Raw genomic sequence first — 21,439 nt, forward strand, 5'->3', positions numbered from 1 at the left:
GAGACAGGCTCCGTAATGAAAGCCAGGACTGTAGGCTAAAGAAATGAATCCTCATTAAGCGCGGCTCGCAGGGGCGAGGGGCTGTCCCCCAGGTCCCCAGCCTTTGTTCCCCAGAAACCGGCCCGGATGGGGCGATGCTGGCAGCACTGCTGGGAGGGAAGAGGAAGAGAAAGAAAAGCGACACCGAAATGGACCCAGGAACCTCGTGTTAACCATTGGAAGGGTCACGCAAGGCGGAAAACCAGCCCAGCCTCAGTAGTTTTGCACCCTCTCCAGCTGGGAGCTACGGCTTCTGGTTTTGGGAAGTGGCACGGTCCGGAGTGACTGGATTGTCCCTGTTTGGGAAAGGTTCTTGGGGCTCCTTGCTTTGTTCCACCAGGGCCGAGAGCGATCAGCTTCAATGGGGCCACTCCATCTCTTTCCCAGCTCTCAGGGAATTTTATCCACGGCCGGCACCATGACAGGTTCCCCGTTTCCCCGCCGCTCCACAGGAGCTCTGCCGCCGGACCGGGCTTTGCCTCCGGGGCGCGACCCGGAGCGATGGCAGCGACCCCAGGAGCGACCCCATCCCCATGGGACGCGAGATTCCTGCGGTGCCCCAGCTCCTGCCTCAGCCCCCGTGTCTCACCAGAGCTGCGGCCGAGCCTGGGGGTGCACTTGGCCGTGCCCTCTTCATTTCGGCCCTTTCCCCCCATTTACTTCTATCGTGCTCCGTCCTCCCATATAATAGAAACACTGCTTGTGACATTAATAGCCGGCAATTATAACTACTTTGATTTAGCTGACAGCTTTGACCCTTGCTACAGGCAGCGCGATGAGTTAACCCTGCAGAGACAAACCCACCGGAGAACAAGAAATAAAATTGTACATGAAAAAATATTTATCAAAAATATGACCAGACATCTGTAGTATCTCGGCAGCCTGCCTGGACACAAGGGGTTCTGGCCTCAGGATAGGACACAGTTCCCCTCTCTTCAGAACCTTAAAGCAAAAATACACTGAGCAACATATTTATACACCTTTGCCTCAGCATTTTTCAGCTATCCTGGGTCCTAGAATCTCAGCCACTGGGGATTATTTATCTAGACGGAGTTTCCAAACGCAGCAGAAGTGCGAATACATTCTTAAAGCCCTTGATTGGCGTTAAGTAGTGTATTAAAAAATACCCTCGGGAAGGGGAAGCCTCTCTTTAAAGTCCCGGTAGGATTGTCAGAGATGTGGGAGTTCATTAAGGGATGCTGACGGGGAGAACCAGAGCGCAGGCGGTCCCTGGGGCGGATATCTGGGAAACCAGCCGGGATTTTCCGGCCTTGGAAGGGTCTCGGGCCGGTGCCGTGGAGCGCTGCGGGACGGGCGGGGCTGGAGAGAGCGGGAGGCTCCCTGTCCTCCCCCGGCTGGCTCTTACCCCGCTCCCTCGGAGCAGGCGGGGGATGCTCAGCCCGAGGACAGTGCCGCGGATAGAAAAGGTTACTGGAAATGTCAGCCCCCCTCGGGGAGCGGGGACGGGGTTTTCGGGAGCGTTTCCCACCCGGAAAAGAGCCATCCCGGAGCTTTGGTGGTGGACCTCAAGCTCAGGATGGGGTGATACTGGGTGGGGAAACGACCTGTGTTTCCACGTGCTTCACGTGCTTGCCCTACTATTTTTAAGGGTGCCATCACTGTTGAAATAAGAGCTATCAATCCTTTAATTTCTTCCTAAAATTAAGTTGCATTTAAAGCTGTAATGTGCTTAATATTAGAGAGAGTGGGCAGGTTGGATACTCACTTAAGCTCCTGATACCTGTTGAAAGCACCGAAGAGTCCCTAAAATGCTGCTGGAGAGAGAGATGTTCACCCACTTTCTACTCTCACACCATATATTCATTAAATCTTTGTTCTTTGGTGTATTATTTAAATTACTTGTCAAAAGAAGTATCAGGCAATGGCTGGTGTATCTGAAGTTGAAATAAAGATGCACTGAAAACTCAAAATATCTAAATTATTTCGAGATTGGTAAGGAAAGACATTCCTTGTACAGGCCTCTGGTCAAGGCCATGGTTGCAGACAGAAAGGATCTACTGCCCAAGATTAATCTTTAATTTTCTTTCGGATGTATGAAAGGTTTCTCGGGTCTATGAACCTGGTTTTAAAGTTTCAAATCCTTTGGGGTTTGTTTGGCTGCTGCCTTCACCTGCAGGTAAATACACACACTGCCAAATCTCGTTCTACTATGAGATACTCCTGTACAATCTTCAGTCTGCTTCCATCAGGATTTCACTGAAAATTTCAACAAAAGCAACAAAATCATGAAGTATTCATAGAAATAGATTTTTTTTTGATTGATCATGTTTTTGTCCCACATTGCCTCTCCTCTCCTCTCCTCTCCTCTCCTCTCCTCTCCTCTCCTCTCCTCTCCTCTCCTCTCCTCTCCTCTCCTCTCCTCTCCTCTCCTCTCCTCTCCCATTCAAGTCATTTAAATATTACAACTTCTCCCAGAACAGGGACGAGGGTTGTCACAAAAACACTTATTTAGCAGAAAGCAGGAATGAGGACAATTCGCGGCTTTGGGGGAGGTGAAGAACCATGCTCAGATATGCTGAGGTGTCTAAATGTTTCTGGGGCCGAGTGCGGGACAAATCCCGTGTCCAGGCTGGCCTGGGCGCTGGCACTGAGCTGGATTCCAGCCCCTCCTGGAGGTGACTCGCTGTGGTTGAAGGCTGCTCAGGAATTGGGGTCGCTCTTTTCTTGGGAGGGAGCTCCTCCGCAGCTTTGGGTACCATGTGGGGGGTCAGATGCCACCCCGGGCTTGGGAAAGGTTTGGGGCCACGGCTGCACAGGTTTTGGGGCACGCTGCCTGGGCTCCAGCATTACAGCGCTGCTTCAAGGAGAAAATTTATCTCGGAGCAGCTTCATGAGGACAGGAATCTTCCATCCCTCATCTCCATAAATCAGGCAACGACAATTCCCTGCTTTCTTCTGGGGGTATTTGGCCGGGCTTCTCCAAACACCTTCCCTAACTCATAGGTGCTGCTGGGGGCACTGGGTGCCCTGGGCTCTCTGCGGGGAAGGTCCTGGGTTTCCATCAGGAAAGAGCCGGCAATCAGGACCATGGGAGCCGCCAGAGCACAGGAGAGGGGCATGGAGCTCAACGAGAGGAAGCCCCGGGGCCATCCGCTAACAGGATGATGGGTTTGGGGGTCTGCCAGCAGTGGGGAGAAGGTTTGGGAGCCTTTTCTGAGCCCTGACTTGACTACGTTTCTTTTCAGAGCAATACAACCCATTCATCATTGATTAGAGATTGTAACTATGAAAGAGCCCTTCCTTCTTGCCATCGGTAATGAAAGTGGTTGTTTACGGCTTTGGGGTTAGCTGGGGACTTTTTAGAGGGATTCTGCTGGGAAACAAGAGATAAAAACCAAGTCAGAACCAGCGGCACACAAAATTCCCTTTTCTGCAGCTTCAGAAGGGCTTTTTTTTTTTTTTTTTTTTTTTTTTTTTTTTTTTTTTTTTTTTTTTTTTTTTTTTTTGTGGGAACAGAGTGATAACCTCGGCTTGGGAGTCCTTATAATAAATAGATGGGTAAAGGAGCTCCCTGGCTCTGCCAAGCTCCGGTGGGAACAGACCCTGGGGGGAATTAACCGGGAAGTCCCTGCCGGCTTTATCCAAAGCCTGTTGAACTGACTGACCACCTTCCGGGTGAACTGGGGTCCTTGGGAACCTCAGCCTCCCTTGGCACTACTTAAATCCCCGGGACACGGCGAGGTGTTAATGAGCATCATTGAAGTTACCTGCTACTCTGCTGTTAAGTTCCCACTCATTCAAGAAGTTTAGGGAGTCTTTAAGGAATTGCTTGAGGTAGGATAAAGCTTTGATGCCATTTCTCCTTGGGGAAACATCGAATGTTTTGGGAAGACGGAGTGGCAAATGCAGAGCCCAGGAGGCATCTAGGAATTCGAGTGTCCCGAGGAAGCAGGGCAAGGAGGCGGCTCTCACCCTCCGGGACAGGCAGGGAGATAGGTGGAGATGTTCCTGGGAGGGACAGAGCCTCACCACGGAGCAGAGGCCGCAGACAGCTCCCTTCCAAAAGAACACGCTACTTTCCATATCCCTCTCTTTTTCATTTCCCTTCCTCGTGGCTGACCAGAAGCCGGGTAGCTCAGCTATTTCTCTTTAAAGCTGCATTTCTTGTTGTTTGAGCTGACTGTTCTGAAAGCAGCATCGCATCTGACTAACGCCTGGGCTGCAGCTGGCAGAGAGAGTTTTCTGGGTGTTGCTCTCTTCAGTCCTGTTTCTATTTCAGCTTTCTGAAGAAAGCTGATGAGTTTTTTCCCCTCCTCCAACTCGTACCCTTCCCCCAAATTTATTTTCCTTTGCTTTTTGATAATTTTAAATCCATCCTCTGCCTCAGTAATCTCAATTGGGAGTAAAATACAACCAAATGTGGAGGGAAGCATCATGTTCTAGTTTCTCGCATGCCCGGGCTGTGCATTTTTGCCTTTCATAAACAGACAAACGCGATAAATTTTTGAGCACAACTCGTGTTGAGGCAAGCGGCAGCATTCCACAGCATCCTTAGTGTGAAGCACTGCTCCGGGATGAGAAGAGAGATGCTTTAATACCTTTTAGAACTATCTGAGGGCCGGGCCGGTGAGGGAGTGAGGGAAGGAGGATTTAGGCTGATTTCCAGCAGATGGGTGAGCAACACGAGTGGGACCTGGAGGGTTGGATAAAGCACGTTACACTCTGCAGCTCCTTATTTTTGTGCCACATCCCAGAGCGTGTACGTGTGCAAATAACCCCCAGCAGGCTTCCAGACCGTGTTCCGCTGCCTCCTCTCCCCGCCCGGCCACCGCCCACCTGCGCGCTGCCCCCGGTAGATGGAGCATCCTCATCGTTTTTCGCCCGAAGCCCTCAGAAATGTTAGTCTTTCCCTCATAAGTCCCGCTGTTCAGGCAAACGGGTGGTGTGGGGGCACAGGCGCCCCGCCGATGCGTCCCTGGGGAAGAGGAGCGCCGCGGCCGCTGGCGATAAACCCGCCCGGCCGGCGCTGCGGCTGTTCCGCTGGGTGAACGGGCTCAGCCCCTTCTCCCGACGGCCGAAGCTGCTTCGGGCTTGCCCGACTACCCCGACTCTCCCTGCCCCCGGCACGGAGCGCGGCGGGCAGGTGGCAGCTGCCGCCCTCTCGGCACCTTTCGGCGGGGCTGAGGTGCCCCGGGGCGCGGGGGCTGCCCCACGGGGCGCGGCGGGCGCTGAGGGGCAGCGTTCGGCCGTGAGGGGGGTTTTGGCCCCTTCGTCCTTGGGTGAGTCTCTAGACGGCTCCTCGCCCTTTTCCTTCTGGCAGCGCCCGAGACGATGCGGAGCCGCCGCGTTCTGGTGGCTTTCCCAGTGCCGATGGCCCCCCAAAGGCAGAGAGAGGATCCCCTGAGCGCCCCGGCCGCGCTCTCTGCCCTGAGGGACTCGGGCCCCGGTTCTCACGCCGCCATTTTGTGGCGCTCCTCCGCAGCCCTTGTGGTGTCCCACACGACAGGGTTTCCCCCAGTTTTTTTTTCTTTTAACAAAAAACAGTTTTAATTTTTAAATCTCAAGACTTTAGGGAATAATCTGCAGTCAAAGCCTTTTGTTTGGTATGTCCTGACTAAGTAAATTGGGGCAATCCAATGGGTTCTTGGTTCAGGTCTCCTCACGGGGTTCAGGTCTTCTCCAGGGTTTCCTAAAACAGTGCGGTAAGAGAAGGGCTGGGGAGCATAAACAACACGATGAGAGGCACATTTATTTTATTTTATTTTATTAACTGAGAGAAAAAAAATCACGAAATGTAAGCTCTTCTAAATTTCAAGAACATTCGAACAACCAGTCCCTTTACAGTCATAAACAGTGATGAATAGCACGGGAGAAGCAGAGGTTTACTCCCAAAAGAGTCTCCCTAAAATGAAAGTGATTCATATAGAGCCATTTGGAATTAATATTATTTCACAGTTTACTACTGTTAGAATCGAGATGTGGATTTTAAGGAAAATATTTAACTCACAGGTTATGGGTATTTTCCAGCTTTTCATGAAGAACCTGGCTGTTGCCAGATGAGAAGTGGCATTATAAATGTTAGTGCTATAATGGCTTGAGAGCACGTCAGGCAGTTTGCTTGTGGGTTCTGCACCCAATACAATCTTCAAATAGATGAAACTTTTTTGCCGCGGTTGAATTCCGTGTAATTACATTAAAAATGCAAAATGCATGACAATGCTTTTCTCCTGGCAGCATTCTGAATAGCCCCATTAGAAAGAGGAGATCCAGTCTGAAGCTGGTTTACCCAGTCGCGTGTATTACATATTTCTCTTTAACAAAAATATCAGCCACATAGGAGAATTTCCTCTGAATTAGCCAACATCCTGGATTGGCTGATGGTTTGATGCTGTTTTTCTGCAGTGTGTCCAAGAATCAGTCTTTGCTACAGTCATACCCTGGAAGACATCAGATGTCAAAAGTTTGTTGCAGGCTGGTGTTACCTTCTGTTTTTAAAGTCTGCAAACACCGTTTATATTACCATTGAATGTGCCATTGAATTTCTCATCGTTTTCTACTAGTGACACCTGTATTCCTCATAGTTCACAGCACAGAATAGCATTTGACATTTGCAGTTACACTGCTTCTTTCTAATAATACCAGAAAAATAAATAATAAAAGCACTATTTTCTGCAACTTTACCCTTTTGATAAATTTTGTTGTAAAAATACAGTAAAAGAAAAGAAACACTTTAGTTCTCTCTACAAAAACATTAGTACTCTGCTACAAAAATATTAAAAAGGTAAAATTATTTGTATTTTTTTGTGATAATACAGTAGTCTCTATCTTAATAACATACAGCTATACAGTCTGCTCTATTGATGAACTTTGTGTTACAGTTTATAAAACAGTAAATAAAATTTCTTTACCCCAATATCTTATAGTTTTTATGGGAAGTTTCCTAAAACCAGCTAATAAACACTATTAAATTGTTTCTTGAGAACACATTTTTAATACATGCTCCAAACTATTTTTTTTTAATGCTAAGAAATTACTTTGGATTTTTTATTCATATGGTGTGAAAGCAAAAATATTCTGCCTTGATCTGTGGCTTGAGGTAGTATTTCCAGAAGATTTTTTAAAATTTGCTACCTTAAGTGTTTTCAGGCACTAGGATTTCAATCCTTTAAATACATTTGGTAAAACTATTCTCTCTTTCTCGGAGTTTTTATCGCAGTCTGCGCTAATCCAGTCCCTTGGATTAGCTGTTCTGATCCTCCCTTAACTGTGAGACAAATTCATTTCTGTCAAACACCCAGCGTCTAAACGCTGCCTCCGCCCCCTCCCTCTCCCACAGCCCCAGTGCTGCAGGATGTAGCCTTAATGCCACTTTAGTTAAATTCTGCACTTGTTTTCTGTTGCACTTGATCCTGGATTAGGATTTCCTCCTCGGCACCGCTTTGTCGTGGCTTTGCTCCTCTCGCGGTGCCATGGGGGAGCCGCTGTGGGACAGTTAAAGCCCGGCCAGCTTCGCTCATCAGTGCACCTGAGCTAACGAGCTGCGGCCAGGGCGTCCTGATGGACGGTGTTTGCACCCCTTTCAGAGATCGCTGTCACCCCCCAGCTCTAAAAACTGAATTTCTGCACGTAGCAACACGGTACAAACAGAAGAAAGGATTTATAACAAGCCGTTTTCCATTCAGTGAGAATTGTCTTTAATCACACTTAGCACTGCCACAACTTTGATTTAGATGGATGTGGTGGAGCGCGGACACAGCAATGTGCAGGATGCTGAAGGAGCTTTTCCATCAGCAGCACTGCAGTCCATAGGCTTAGTAACCAGCTGGAGTACAGGCTACACATCTTGTACACAAACATCCCTCCTTGCATTCTTCATTGCCTTCTGAGAACATTAAGCCTCTCAAACAGAACTGCTGCAGGAGCAACGCTTTACCCAAATTAAAAATGTCCTTTTTCCCTAACTGTGGTTTAGACTTTTACAAGTCCTTTATACCATTAGTGAGAAACTTGGTTCCACTAGATAGTAATTCAAATGCAGTTAAAACTACTTTTCTCCCTTTTATGTTAAAATGTGTGGTATTGTCTTGCAATTTTGACTTGTTTCTTGTATCAACAAGGCTTTTGACTGTGTAAATCCGTGAATTGCATTTTTCTTTTGAAGTTTAAGCAATGAGTGACAAGGTTTCGATCAACTTGGACAAAATTCTGGTCAAGCTTGGTAGGTCATTATATCATACATTTTTTTATTAACAATTACTTATGCATTGCATACAGTCATATTTTCTGCTTTAAACAGTTACATTAACTTCAAATAAACGTATAATATTAAGCTTTTTTGTTCTTTGCCTACATAATGTTAGCTGGGAGGTTGTGGAGAGGAGTCCTGGCAGCTATTTAACAGTAAAATTTCTATTTAGATATGTTGCTAAAATAGTTGTTAATCAGAGTTTGTGCAATTAATGCTGCACAGCATGTGTTTGTTTCACAGCTCCACTCATGTGTATGTATATAATGAAGAGTTAATTTTCTTCTTAAGCTTCCCAGATAGAAAAAAATCGCAGTGCTAAGGAACATGTGGATCATCAGATAAATTGTGAGTAGTGATGAATTATCGTTTTACTGGATGCTGAACGCTGATTTTGTTTCCTCAATCCTGGGACATGCTCTGCGTCTCGGGGGCGGAAGCAGGATAAACAATGGAAGCTGTCCCGTGTCCTGCTCTCACCCTGCCTCATCTTTAGCCATCAATGCTTGCTCATTCTCCCCAGCAGACTTTGCTTTTGCTCGCCACTTTTAGCTGAGGCTGCTCAGCTGCCTCATGGACAGCCAGTTTCATGCTGCGCCATTTCCTGCTCTGACTCTGCAGCTCCTCGCAGTCACTGGCAGCCCTTTGATTCAGCTGTGCTTGCTCAATGCATCTGCCACTTGCCTCCCTTTCTTTCTTCATGTTTTTTGTTCTTTCCAGATTTGGACCTCTGCCTCACTGCATCTTCTCTCTTTCTGTTTTCTTGAAATAATGAAAGTTCTCTCAGTTGCTACTACGTACTCAAGCCTTGTTCTTCTTTTTTTGCAATCAAGCAGCTGGTTACTTTATTTGAAATTCAAAACAGTAAACCCAAAGAGAAAGTCTTGCTCTGCATCAAATTTGCTCTCTCCCAGGGCTTACAGACAACACAATGCTATAGACTTATGTCTGGACTGATTCTTTTAACCATGCTACTATGTGGAATCACTTCGTGAAGCCTGAATAACAGTTTCTCTACCACAAACAATCTGAGAACATCTTTGCTCACCTCTGGTACTTTATAGGTGGATATTCAAGCACATAAACTCCATTAAAAAAAAAAAAATCAGAAGAGAAAATTCTGGTCTAATTGGTGTTCTTTTTGATGATAACATTTCTAATAATCTTCACTGATATGTCCAAGTACTTATTCATTAAGAAGATTATTACAATTAAATTGAAGCACCTTAAACACGAAAACATCTGTACCACTAAATCTGGCACACCTTGGATTCTGGTTTAACTCTCCAGTCACACAACTGAACCTCAGAGATAAGGCTTTTCTTAACATTTCTGCAGGCTTAGGGTAGATGCTCTTAGGGAAAATCCAAAGGCTGTGTAGTAACATTGCATAGCTGCTTTTGTGTTCAGAGATACCTGAATATGTGTAAACACACAGCCAACACTCAGGCTTTTAGTTAAGTCTTCCAAAAACTCAGCAAAAAATAGTAACACTGATGTAATTTTGTCTCTATGTGAGTATTACTTGGCAGATGAACAGCTGCAGCATTCAGCCTTAGACTTTTGGTGTGAGATTCATCAGGCTATTTGGCTCCAGTCCCTTTCTTACCAGTGGAGGGAAACAGGCACTTTTAGGATGTGATTTACCTTATCCTGAAGAATCAGTTTAAAGTGGGTTAGGTAAAGTAAACTTTCAAAGTGTCAGCTTGTCTCAGCGGGGTGTAGCTGCAGCCACGGGTGTGCTGTTCTGAAGAAGGTCCCTGCACTTTGGGGTGAGATGGATCTCACCCACCAGGTCCTTGTGAAAGCACAGGGTGAGTTGAACAGCTCACAGAAGTGCTTATCTGTAAAAAATACTAAATGAGATGTGAAGTGTACATTTTGTTAATAACATTATGTTACATTCTGGTAAATCTCAAAAAGTCTACAGGGTTCTGCCATAGTCAGCTGTTTATTTACAGAAATGAAGCCATGTCAGTTGTCCAACATTTATGCTTCATGCTAAGTAAAGGCAAGTTACTGACTTTAGATATCGAAAATATTAAGGGACTGAAGATAACCCAAGGATGACCCAAGACATTAAATTACATTGAGAAATTTTTGCTTTTCAGACTGACATTTCTCTGTGAGGAGTGGTTTATTTTCTGCTATAAAGGCAGATGCTGTTGACAATTAATGTATAGCAAATAGTGCAAAACCAGAGCTGAACTTCAGGATGAACTCCAGCACAGTAATTCCAACAACTCAAGACCCATGTTGCATCACTAAGATGCTCTTCCCTGTGGAGTAGATGAGAGAGGGGCAGGATGTGATTGACTTCAGTGTAAGGCCACCTGCTCTGGCATTTATTGCTTCAGGGCAGCAGTGATAGCAAGGGATGATTTAGCACTGATAAATCTGAAATCTTGCATAGAAAGAAAAGAATTTAAAAATGCAGAGAAAAAGCATTCACCAAGTTGTGCCTATTGCACTGCAAGATAAGCATGCATGATAGCTCTCACAGCTTTTACTTGTGAAGAGAGCACTGATCGTGTTCAACAGCATGGATTCTCTCTAGCCACTCATTCAGAAAGTGTTTCCAGCTGTCTGCCATCAGAAGAGGCAGAATTAAGAGTTTGCCTTAAGAATCTCCCCAAAAATCATAGTTCTTGAGAACCTGTCATTATAATGCACTTTTTAATTCATTAACCTGTGTTCTATTGTGTAATGCAATTTTTCATACATTACACATTCCTACATTCAGTATAATTCCTTTATATTTTAATTTTTTCTCTGTTTTCCACTAATTGCTTATATGCCTTTCGTGATGTTTTTTATTTTTCCTTTATGGTAGTCAGCTTTCCCACTCAGAAAATTTGACATTCTGGGCTTCTGCAGAAGAATACAAATGTTTGAAAGAGGGTCCTGGTTCTGGCTAGAGAGTGAGGAGTGTTTCAGTGGCAACACTGAACTGGGGAATACCTCTAACAGTTACTTCAGTTCTGTACAGACTGGGCTTCAGAAACAGCACAAATCATGGCAGTCTCACAATATTAGATGATAATGAAGGTACTCACCACACAGCTGAAAATCCCTATGTTTTGACTCACTTTGTTGTTACCTTGCTTAACCGCAGGCTCTCCACTCACCTGGCATTATGGAGATTAAGTTTTTTAGGAAGGAATTTTTAATCATTCTAAATACAGACTTTTCGTTTCATGGATTTGTTGAAAATACATTAATATACATTTAAATTTATTTTTTAATTTCAGTGTACACTGCAAAAATCACAGAAAAAAAGAATAAAATTGCTTGTTTGGAGGAAAATATAAAGAAAGGCAATGAGGCACTTGTTGATTTGCAAAAGCAGAACGAGAGCAGTAAGAAGCACTGCGATGCGTGAGTATGAAAGGGCCTGAGCTCTGAGCTGTGGCTGGCATTAAGTCATTGAGGAATGAAGGGAAAATTACGTGTGGGTGTGCTCTGTGATGTTAAAGAAAACTTTAGTATTCTCCGGGTTTTTTTAAGCTGCAAATCTTGAAGTATAAAAATTACAGTGTTTCCCATCTGCTGAAAAAGAATTATAAAAAAGTAGACTACGTTTAATTTTGGGTTGTTTTTTTATTAAAATCCCCAGTTTTCAGAAGATCACAGGTGCTATCTTTGCAGCATGCTGAAGTATTCATATAGCAAGGTAACAGAAGCATAATTTTTCTACACTTGGATCCACCTGAGTTTTGTCCAATTTAACCGATATTAAGAACACTGTTAAAACCGATATTAAGAACACTGTTAAAAGAAAGACTTCCTAAAATTGAACATCTTTCTATTCTTTCTTCACAACATGTTTCAAGTTACTTTTTGTCCTATACATATTTTTACACAAGATGTGCCTCTCCATACAGATGTGTGCTTCTGCTGGCAGATTCCAGTATCAGTTTTGCTCCAGATTGCAGAATTTGTCTTCTGGGGGCAATCTTTTGATGAATGCAATGGGCTGCCATTCACAGTTTTCCTTACATAAATGTTTGTGTCAGATAATTAGTTCAAGTTTTAAATGCTGATCACTTTTGGATCTTAATAATTAGAAGCTTTTCAAGACACAATTTAGCTACAAGGAGTTTTATCTTCCTGACGTGTCATTTTTAAAAATTAAAGCCTCAAGTGTTTGCAAGGGTAGCTGAAAAGGCAAATCTATATTTGAGAATACAGAGAGTTTGTCCTAGGTGATAAAATCCACCAGAGTTTTCCATTTCTCCACAATCTGACTAGCTCCTCAGAAGCTGGAGTGAGGATTTTTTGGCAAATTCTGTTTTGTTTTCTTGCAATTCTATATCTAAAGGAAAATACTTCAATAAAAATATCTATGGCATTCATTTCAATTTTTTTTTTTGCAATATGAATGGAGAGCGTGGGTGTTTCTGAGAATAAAGAGGGAAGTAAAGATCACATTGGGGTCCTTTCTAGGTTTATTTTGAACTCTCAGAAAGAAAAAGGAAGAATGGAATCATTAGTGAATAAAGTGGGTGTAGTGGCTGGCTTATTTGAATGAATTGCCATTCAATACTGATTTGTAGGTTTACCATTAAATGAGTTGGGAAAAGATCTGACCTTGGTAAAAGAAATTCTATTTTTCCATCACAATAATTTCTTGCCTCCAATGCAGTATAAAATGAACACTTACACAAGTTTATGAAACTATCCACACTGCTTCCTTTGATATCTTTTTGAGGCTGCAAATCTGTTTGCAAATGACAAACTGCTAAGTGATGCAAATGAAGGAGTAAAAAATTAAGGGTAGAACTAAGGATCTGATCTAAATTTTAATCATTGAATTCAATGGGTTTTGGCTCAAGTCCTCCAAAGAATAATTAATGGCATTAGTGTAAAGAGACTGAAAATGAGAAGTGACTCATTAATGAATACATGTATTCATAGGAGGACAATGCTTGCAGAAGAGTAGAGACTTTGTGTCTTAAATTATTGGAAATGTCATTTAACGACAGACTGAAAACTGCAATAAACAAGCCCTGGCTATAAGATCAGACAATTAGAGCACTTACACAGTAGAATCACCCCAAACTTCTAAAATTTATTCTAGTTGACACTCCATCTATACTGGACATGATTCTAATGTTGGTTTTGTAAATTCAGATACTGTTTCGGAGTCACAATCACCCTCACAGCTGACTAATTGCCAGTGATAGAGCTCAATAGAGCTCTCACAGAAGCAATGTTTTGTCTGGGTTGCAAGACATTCTGAGTATATTGAAGCAGATTTGAAGACTTTGAACAAAATACAGGGTTCTTATATTCAACAAGTCTAGAGAAAATCTGATCTGTGGGATAGATGTTTTGGGATAATACTGTGTTTTCTGAAGAAATCCATATTGGTCTACGTAAAAAAGACCTGAAGGCAGAAAATGACCCAAATAAAACATATTTTTAGACAAGTGATGACATTTTGTTAATATTTAGTTTCTTGAAGGATTCAAACTAGAAATGTTGATCCCAGAGCAGTAAGAAGTAGTGAAATGCTGCGGATGGAACCTATTCCAATTTTATTGTTTCTCTTACTAGTTTTAAATTTGGATGCAAGGATGGTGGGATTTAATGAAAATAGAAGATAATTTTAAAAAAGCCACTTGAACTCAGAATGTTGTTAGTTAGGAAAAGAAATTGTTGTCTTGTCCCAAGACAAACTGCAGGATAATTTTATTGCTTTCAGAGTAGTGTGGTTAAAGATCTTTTCTATACCCTGGCTGATGAAAGGAAGGACAAATAAATGTGATGGCTACCAAGGACATCCATGAGACAGTGATGCATTTTGCAAACAAGTAAATGAGCTGCTTGAATCCTGCATGCCTGGTTGTGTTCACAAACCACTGTTCCTGTACCACATGTTTTTTTCATGTCCACAGAATAGATGTGAAGGAAAAAAATGTAATTCACAGCATGCCTTGTGCTCTGATTGATAAAATCTCTATGAATTTTACATCTCAGTTGTTTTTTTCCTCCATAGAAAGTAATGGAGTTTTCTGAATAATAGAACATAATAGTGTCTGATGTGCAAGCACTTTTTTATATGAGGATGTTGGTTTCTGCTTTTGAAAAAATCTGACCCTTTTGACATTCAGCTTTCTGCTGAATTTACAGGAGATACGGCGAAGTAACATTTTGTAGTTCCACTTTTAATCACCAGTGGTATCCAGGAATTTGTGCCAGAAGTGCTGCATCGTTCATGCTTCATATATATATATACATATATACATACATATATATATATATATATATATATATATATATATATATATATATATATGTATTTTTTTTCCAGACAGGATTCTTTCTTTTCAAAAACTTTTTAATATGCCTCTCCTAAAGATCACATCCGAATTTCACTTGAATCAGCAAGTCTATCTGCCTGTTTTCTGGTATTCCCAGAGCCAAGGCAGAGGTATCTCTAATGCCTGGATGTTGAGAAAGTCCTGCTCTTTCAATAGTGCCAAGAATTCTGTGAAGCTGCTCTGCTCTCAGGGCCATCTACAGCATCCTGCTGCGGGAAAGTCACCTTGATGCCTTCTGAGCAGGACTTGCTTAGCAAATGGAGGAAATTCTAAGTGCATTTGGGTGTGAGATTGGGCTGGTGATACTGCTGAGAATGAAGTTGTGGGTGTCTCCAACAGGAAGATTCAACATATCTGAAGGATTTATTGATGGTGATGCGTTGAGGACCTGAAATGTGGATTTAGATGCCTCATTACTTATCATTAGCTCAAAAAATTTGTGAAGTTCATCCCATTAATTTCTTAAAAAGTGTTTTGTAATGTTTCTTAATTCTAAATATTTTCTTTTTTTCTTGAATTTGCAGGTTTAAATTATTAACAAAATAAATGTATCCCTGCAAAAGATTTCTGTACTAAACCCACTTATACTTAACTTTCAAAAAATTAATAAATCATTTGTAAGTTAACTAAAGTAACTAGGTGTTTTCTTTTCTAAAGATTTGTTTTTCGTAAGAAAGCTTATTACCACTAATATGCTTTTATTTTTTGTTTACTTTGTCCACAGCTGGAAGCCCACCTATGCAATTCTTAAAAAGCATGGAGAATATGTGAAAAATGAAATAAAAGCTTTTGAGGAAGCTACAGAAAATGAGAGGTATCTATGATACATGAGATGAGGTACTGACTAAACTGATCAGCAAAACTAGTGCTGTCTGCAGGGAAAAATTGTTGCAAACTTTTCAGTTTATAGTCACTTGTACGGGACTGAATAATTGAAAAAATTTTTTGTTTACATTACTATGAGATCATATGTTATTTTGTAATTGCTAAAGAAATGGGATAAAATATGAATTCTTGAAAATCAGTTGATTCCCAAATGCCCATTATAATTTTTCAGAAAATTGTATGATTGCCTACTGTTTCAAGAAAAGCCTAATAAATAAAAACAGTTAATGTTTTCAGGTAACAGTTAGAAACATTCAGATAATTTATGCTTTTCCTAATTTTTGAATAGGAATTGCATAGCATTATCAGGATATACAAATCAAGATTTTGTATACTGTTGTATATTCCTAAAAAAACCCCACAAAACATGCAAATTCAGTCTAAGATCCTGAAAAATGAATAAGTGGCTCAAAAAAGCCTGGTCTAAATCCATTTTAAGACTAGTTGTGGCCAAGTTTCTAGGCAGCATTAATTGCAAATTCAGTTCTGTTCAGTGAGTGGCATCTCATGTGTTTTATCTTCGTTAGTTAGACTTGGCATTTAAAATCAATTATTAATTGTGTGATGTAGCTGCCTACAGTCGATGAAATAACAAACAGACTCTGAAGATTCTCACAAAAATGTTCCAAATGTGCTGTGCCAAGGTAACCCTCCAAAGTTCTACTGAACAAAGTAAAACTGATCTCCATTTTGGGGAGGCTGCTGACCTGCACTGCTCTGCCTGTGAGGGGGTGGAGGCTGCTGGCCCTGTGGTGCAGAAGTCATGGCAGACCCCTCCAGATACCTAAATACCAGTTAAGAGTTATAAATTTAGGTCATTTAAAACATTGGCTTTGAGTTTTTTGTAATCATTCTTTTTGCCAGTTGTCCAAGACAGCAGAAACAGCATGCCTGAGAGCCTTTAATTAACTCACTTAGTAGCTTATCTTTCTTCTTCCTGTTCAGAGCTCTAAATTTGGTGAAAAATAAGGCTAAATTGGCTTTCTATGAGTATATGATTAAGCCTTTTTGGCTTTCACTAATTTGAGCTGACAAGCCAAAGAAGCATTACTTTTAAATTGCTTCTTTAGATAACTAGTTTCAGTTCCAACATGAAAGTGTTTGATCTGTTTTCCTGAGCTTATTTGTAAGACGTCATGAGTACAAATCACAAAATAAATTTAATTCATGTATTTTTCAAAACTATGCCCCAAATATAGTTTCTCTGCACCAAAGCGTTTGATGATATGTTCAAGTCAGCAAGATGTGCACTCAGTAAATTCTAAATGTTTGAATTAGGAAGAAAAATAAGTGTCTTTAGAACTTTATGAGCTGAATGTTCTTTTTAGCCTGGCTTTGGGGGCACTGAGGACATGCTGCTTTAGATGGAAAAATGTGTTTTAAAGATGGGCAGATCAGTTCATGTTTAATTAGGCACTTAAAATGGAGGTTTATAAAATGTTCCACATTTTTTTTGTTGTTATTGGTTTCAAGAACATATAGGAAGGCATTTATGAACTGGAAGTTAATCCTGAAAATAAGTGATATGAAGAAGGAAAAAGTAATAAATTGCTATCCACATAATGTTCGGGGGGTCATGAGTGCTGCTCTTTTCCTGTTGTAATTAGATTAAAACTTTTTCTGATTAATATCAACAGTGGTGAACTCTGAATAGTCTGTGTTATCTGCATGAACTACAGGATGCAAATTACTTGGAGAAAATATTAAAAATAGTGATGATTACTCAAGACTACTCTACTATATATGGCCACAAATATTATCCGTGAAAAATAGATTTTGGGAAAATAATATAAAGTTTTAGGATTATATTTATAAGTCTGAAATGTACCTGTTCCAACAAATTACTTATTCATGTTATGTAAATCTATTTGTAATGCATTCTAAGTTTATTAGCAAATTTATTTTTGATCAGTTCTTGCTGTAACACCTATTTAATTAAACACAACTGAATATTTTTCATCTTTCATACCTGAGAAATTTTGTGCAGTATACAGAAGAATGAAGGAAAAAAAAAACCCTTAGATTCCTGAGACCATCTGTGTAGAAAAGCACATAGATTAGTGTCATTTTCTGTGTGGAGTTTGGGAAATACCAATTTCTAGGTTTGATTCCCAGTGTTGACCTACAACTTTTCTCCCCTAAATTTTAACAGTCAGTTTAAAAGGAACTCTTGCCTGGAGAGTAGTTTGATTTGAAAATTAGAATCTGACTGTGTTTTGCCTTGTGAATTTGTTTTCCTTTTGTAAGAGCAGAAGATTCTAGTATTGAATTTAGACACAAGTTTGTCTCTCTCCCATTGCCTGGCACAGCCGGTGGGCAGCCAGGACTCTCAAATGCAGCTTTTCAGTCATGCTGCATTTAAATGGTAAATAGTTTGAGAGAAAATGTGCTCCTTAAAGAGAAGTCCCATGTGCTTTGCAAATGGTGAGAGCTGTTCCTTAATGTAGGGGCAGGTTAAGAGGTGGGTTTCTGGCTTTGACTGCTTTTATGTACCATAGTTTTTCCCATAAAGGAATTTCTTGCTAATCTTTGGGTGTACTAATAACTTAATATTTTAAAATTTGCCTCTCCATTGTTCGCATGAGCTTTTCCTGCATTAATTGATACTACCTACTTCAGTAATTCATAGCTATGTGCTCACATGATGTCAGTGAAGTTACATTTAGTGTAACATTAATTTACAGGGCAGCCCCACAAGAAGCTGAGCATTCTGGCTCTTTGCCACTTAAACATTTAAGTGTTTGCTTAACCTTAAGTGTGAATACTCCTGTTGTTTCAGTGTGACTGATGTGTGTGTTTAGGGCTTCCCTGAGTCACACAGAGATTACTCAGCATCTCCTTGGAGGCAGCTCTTCATCCAGTGGTGCACCAGGCTGCTCTAAATACGGGAGGTTTGGCCAAATTCTCTCCCACTGTAACTTTGATCCAGCTCCACCAAAACTGACGGAATTGTGCCAGCATGCACCAGCAGAGGCTTTGGCCTGCAGTGAGTTTCATGGTAATTACAGGCAAAACCACATTTGTCATCTGCCAGGCTGCCTTTGAATATGGTATGGTCTACATTCCCTTCAGAACAGGGAGGTTTGGCTGGTTTGTACATCATGACTATTCTTTGTTACATACAGCATACAGCATAGTCTTCCTTGAATATAGCTGGAAAAAAAAATAAAGCCAAATATTGCCATGTTAAATATAATCTGACTTTTCTTCCTATGGCAGCAGCAAATTAATGGAGCTGATGCCATGAATTTATAGGGGTTTTTTCCCTTATAAACAATGGTTTCCTGTGAAAAAAATTAAATTACATGTATTTTATAGGAAAATATATGAGGATTCCATAACCCAGTGCAGAACGACTTTGGAGGAACACCGCAAAAAATATACAGAAACTGCTCTTGCCCAGAAGTATTACCAAAAAAAGGAAGAAGTTGAAGAAATTCAAAAGAGAATTTTGAAGCACCTTGAAAAATACAAATGGAAAGGAGAGGCTTGCTTGGATATTCTGGGTACTGCTATTGTCAATGCTTTTGCAATAAAGCCTTTTGGAAGTGCACTGCATGTTAAAGGTGCTATACAGAAAACCTCCAATTTTCCAAAGTTTCCTTTAAGCTAATGAAATATGTTCTCTTTGTCACACCATTTTTAGAAAAAAGAAATAAATCTGTAGTAAATAACAATTTAGATTATACATACTGATATTGCTTCTTCCAACCCATAAACGTAATGGGGAGAGATCTGTCATTGAGCTTCTTGGGGTGAAAAAGTTCTAAAATTTCTTTAGATCGAGCCCCTCAAAATTATAAATTCAATTTTCATCCCTTTTTAGTGTTGTTTTTAATGCCATTACTGTTATACTGCAATTTTTGTTATCGATACTAGGCCAATATAAATGCTCCTGATCTATTAGTTTACCTTGTATTTGTTTAAGAAAATTGATTTGTTAATTAATGATCTGAAGGTAAATTTTATTTTTGCAGAGGCTGTTCCTTTTACATCCATAAATGATTGGGCTGTGCACATGTATCCTTGATTTCTAGTGTTTGTTCCATTGTCAGGAAAGAAGTTTTAGATTTACCTTTCACAACTTTCTATTAGAAAAGATAGTAATTATTTATATATTTATATATTTACATACTTATGTTTAGAGTGGCAGCATTGGCATTTCTCTGTGAGAAAACTGGAGGTCAAATTCAGCTATTCAGTTTGAATTTAGGGGAGCATTCTGGGTTAAGAATACAAAATTTCATTTAATAACATATCCATCAAAATGCTTCATTTAGGAGAAGCTTAATAGAAGTTAGAGTCGAAGATTTGCCATGGAAATGCAGATTTATCAGAGCTTCCTGCACCTTTAGCATTTGTGTAATGGCATAGAGAGGTCAGGGATCTGGTGGCATCCCTTGCTTGAAAAAATATATTGTTGTAAAGTATATTCCATGACTTGGAAGTGCCTCTATGAGGAAAAAAACACAGGAAACCTTGCAGCTTGCTGAAACTGCTGCACAGGAAACCATCAAACTGGAAAAAGAGGCAGAAGAATTACAAATGAAAACTGACTGCTTAAAAGAGGTAACTGTATCTTAATTTTATTTTCTATAAATATGTGTTATATATGTGGTCATACATGGCACTGCTACATTTTCTGAAACATCAAAAAAGTAGTGTATTTTCAAGCTCACTGACCAACAGGATGATCCCAGCCTTATAATTACATTTCTATAACATCACAAATGTTTTCTTAGAGAAGGGGCCATGAATGTGAAGGTTCTTACAGCTTCCTTTCTGCTGACCTCAGTGCCACAGTTTCTGCTCAGGCATCGTGTCACGATGACTTTGGTGTCAGCTCAGGAGGATGCACTTGAAAATAGGTCAGAGCCACTCCTCAGTGAGCCCCAGGGCTTGAGTGCGCAGCTTTCACACCTGGGTGAAAGCTGCACGCTCTTTTTCCTACTGGGTTTTTAAGGGTTTGTATTTAACTAAGTGTGCTTTACAATAAGAATGATGGAAATTCCTTCTCTCCTTATTTTTTCCTCAAAATCCATGTGTGGGTATGTAACAATATTCCTTGACTGACAAGGAGAAGTGCTGATTCCAAAGGGAGAATCTTCAAAACAATCAAAGGGATTTTATCAGTACAGATTTTGGACCTACTCCTCTGTAAAAAGTCTCTTCTAAGCCTGAGTAGCTCAATCTTGTAAAGGTTTAGTAACTTTTTATGGCATTGCATCTGGGTGCTGACAGCAGCACATTTTGCACAGGTGGTTTTTCTGTTTATATTTTGTGATCCTGTTTGACACTCCTGGTTCCAGACTGAAGTTCCCAATGTGGTTTGTGCTGTGTAAACAGAAAGAAGGGATGTGGTGAATTTGTTTATAGCTATGAAGGAGACAATGTAAAGGGCTCCAGGTTAGACCCATGCACCAAAACTTCTGTGTTTATTCCAGTTGTTATAGTTGACCCAACAAAAAATATTGCCTCTTTTCATCCTTGTTCTCCTAACTTCTTCAGAACCTCTTGACTACAGAAACTACTACTGAGCACTGATTCATCAGGTTTAGAAAACTTTTGCAGCATGTAGCTAAAATAGTTCAAGTTTTGCCAGTTTTTATGCCATTTTTTCTTTATCTTTTAAGAGCTTCAAAGAGACTAAAGAAGATCAAAATAATTCCAAAAAGATTGAAGGAAAAAATCAAAAAAGTCTTGAAAAGCCAGAAGAGTTTCAAGAAAGGTACACTTCAAAATTATTTTCCCTCCTGCTTTTATCTGGAGTACTACCTCAGAATTTACACAAAGAGTGCTACAAAACACAGATTGATGTTAAATAAGCGCTGGCAATCTTCTCTAATCCTGGTCATGTGATTTAATGATGTAATTAAAAATGTTTTATATTTCTGGGGGTTAAGACAGTGACAACTTTTGATCCTTGGAAGCTCAATGTATCTGGACACATGCTATAAAAGTATTTTGCAGAAGCAATTTCTCC

At 40.9% G+C, this 21,439-nt stretch overlaps 1 protein-coding gene across 1 annotated transcript in view; it reads left to right on the forward strand.

Annotated features, from left to right (window-relative positions):
* C5H14orf39 (chromosome 5 C14orf39 homolog) overlaps positions 1 to 21,439 on the forward strand; it is a 34,108-nt gene that overhangs the window by 881 nt on the left and 11,788 nt on the right. The window contains exons 2-10 of the mRNA XM_038139290.1: positions 4,932 to 5,279; positions 8,168 to 8,218; positions 8,537 to 8,593; positions 11,497 to 11,623; positions 15,296 to 15,385; positions 18,775 to 18,962; positions 19,434 to 19,476; positions 19,905 to 20,025; positions 21,090 to 21,184. Coding sequence (XP_037995218.1) covers positions 4,932 to 5,279; positions 8,168 to 8,218; positions 8,537 to 8,593; positions 11,497 to 11,623; positions 15,296 to 15,385; positions 18,775 to 18,962; positions 19,434 to 19,476; positions 19,905 to 20,025; positions 21,090 to 21,184 — 1,120 coding nt within the window. The remainder of the gene's footprint in view (positions 1 to 4,931; positions 5,280 to 8,167; positions 8,219 to 8,536; positions 8,594 to 11,496; positions 11,624 to 15,295; positions 15,386 to 18,774; positions 18,963 to 19,433; positions 19,477 to 19,904; positions 20,026 to 21,089; positions 21,185 to 21,439) is intronic.

Source organism: Motacilla alba, chromosome 5 (genome assembly GCF_015832195.1).
Source record: "Motacilla alba alba isolate MOTALB_02 chromosome 5, Motacilla_alba_V1.0_pri, whole genome shotgun sequence".
Classification (NCBI taxonomy): Eukaryota; Metazoa; Chordata; class Aves; order Passeriformes; family Motacillidae; genus Motacilla; species Motacilla alba.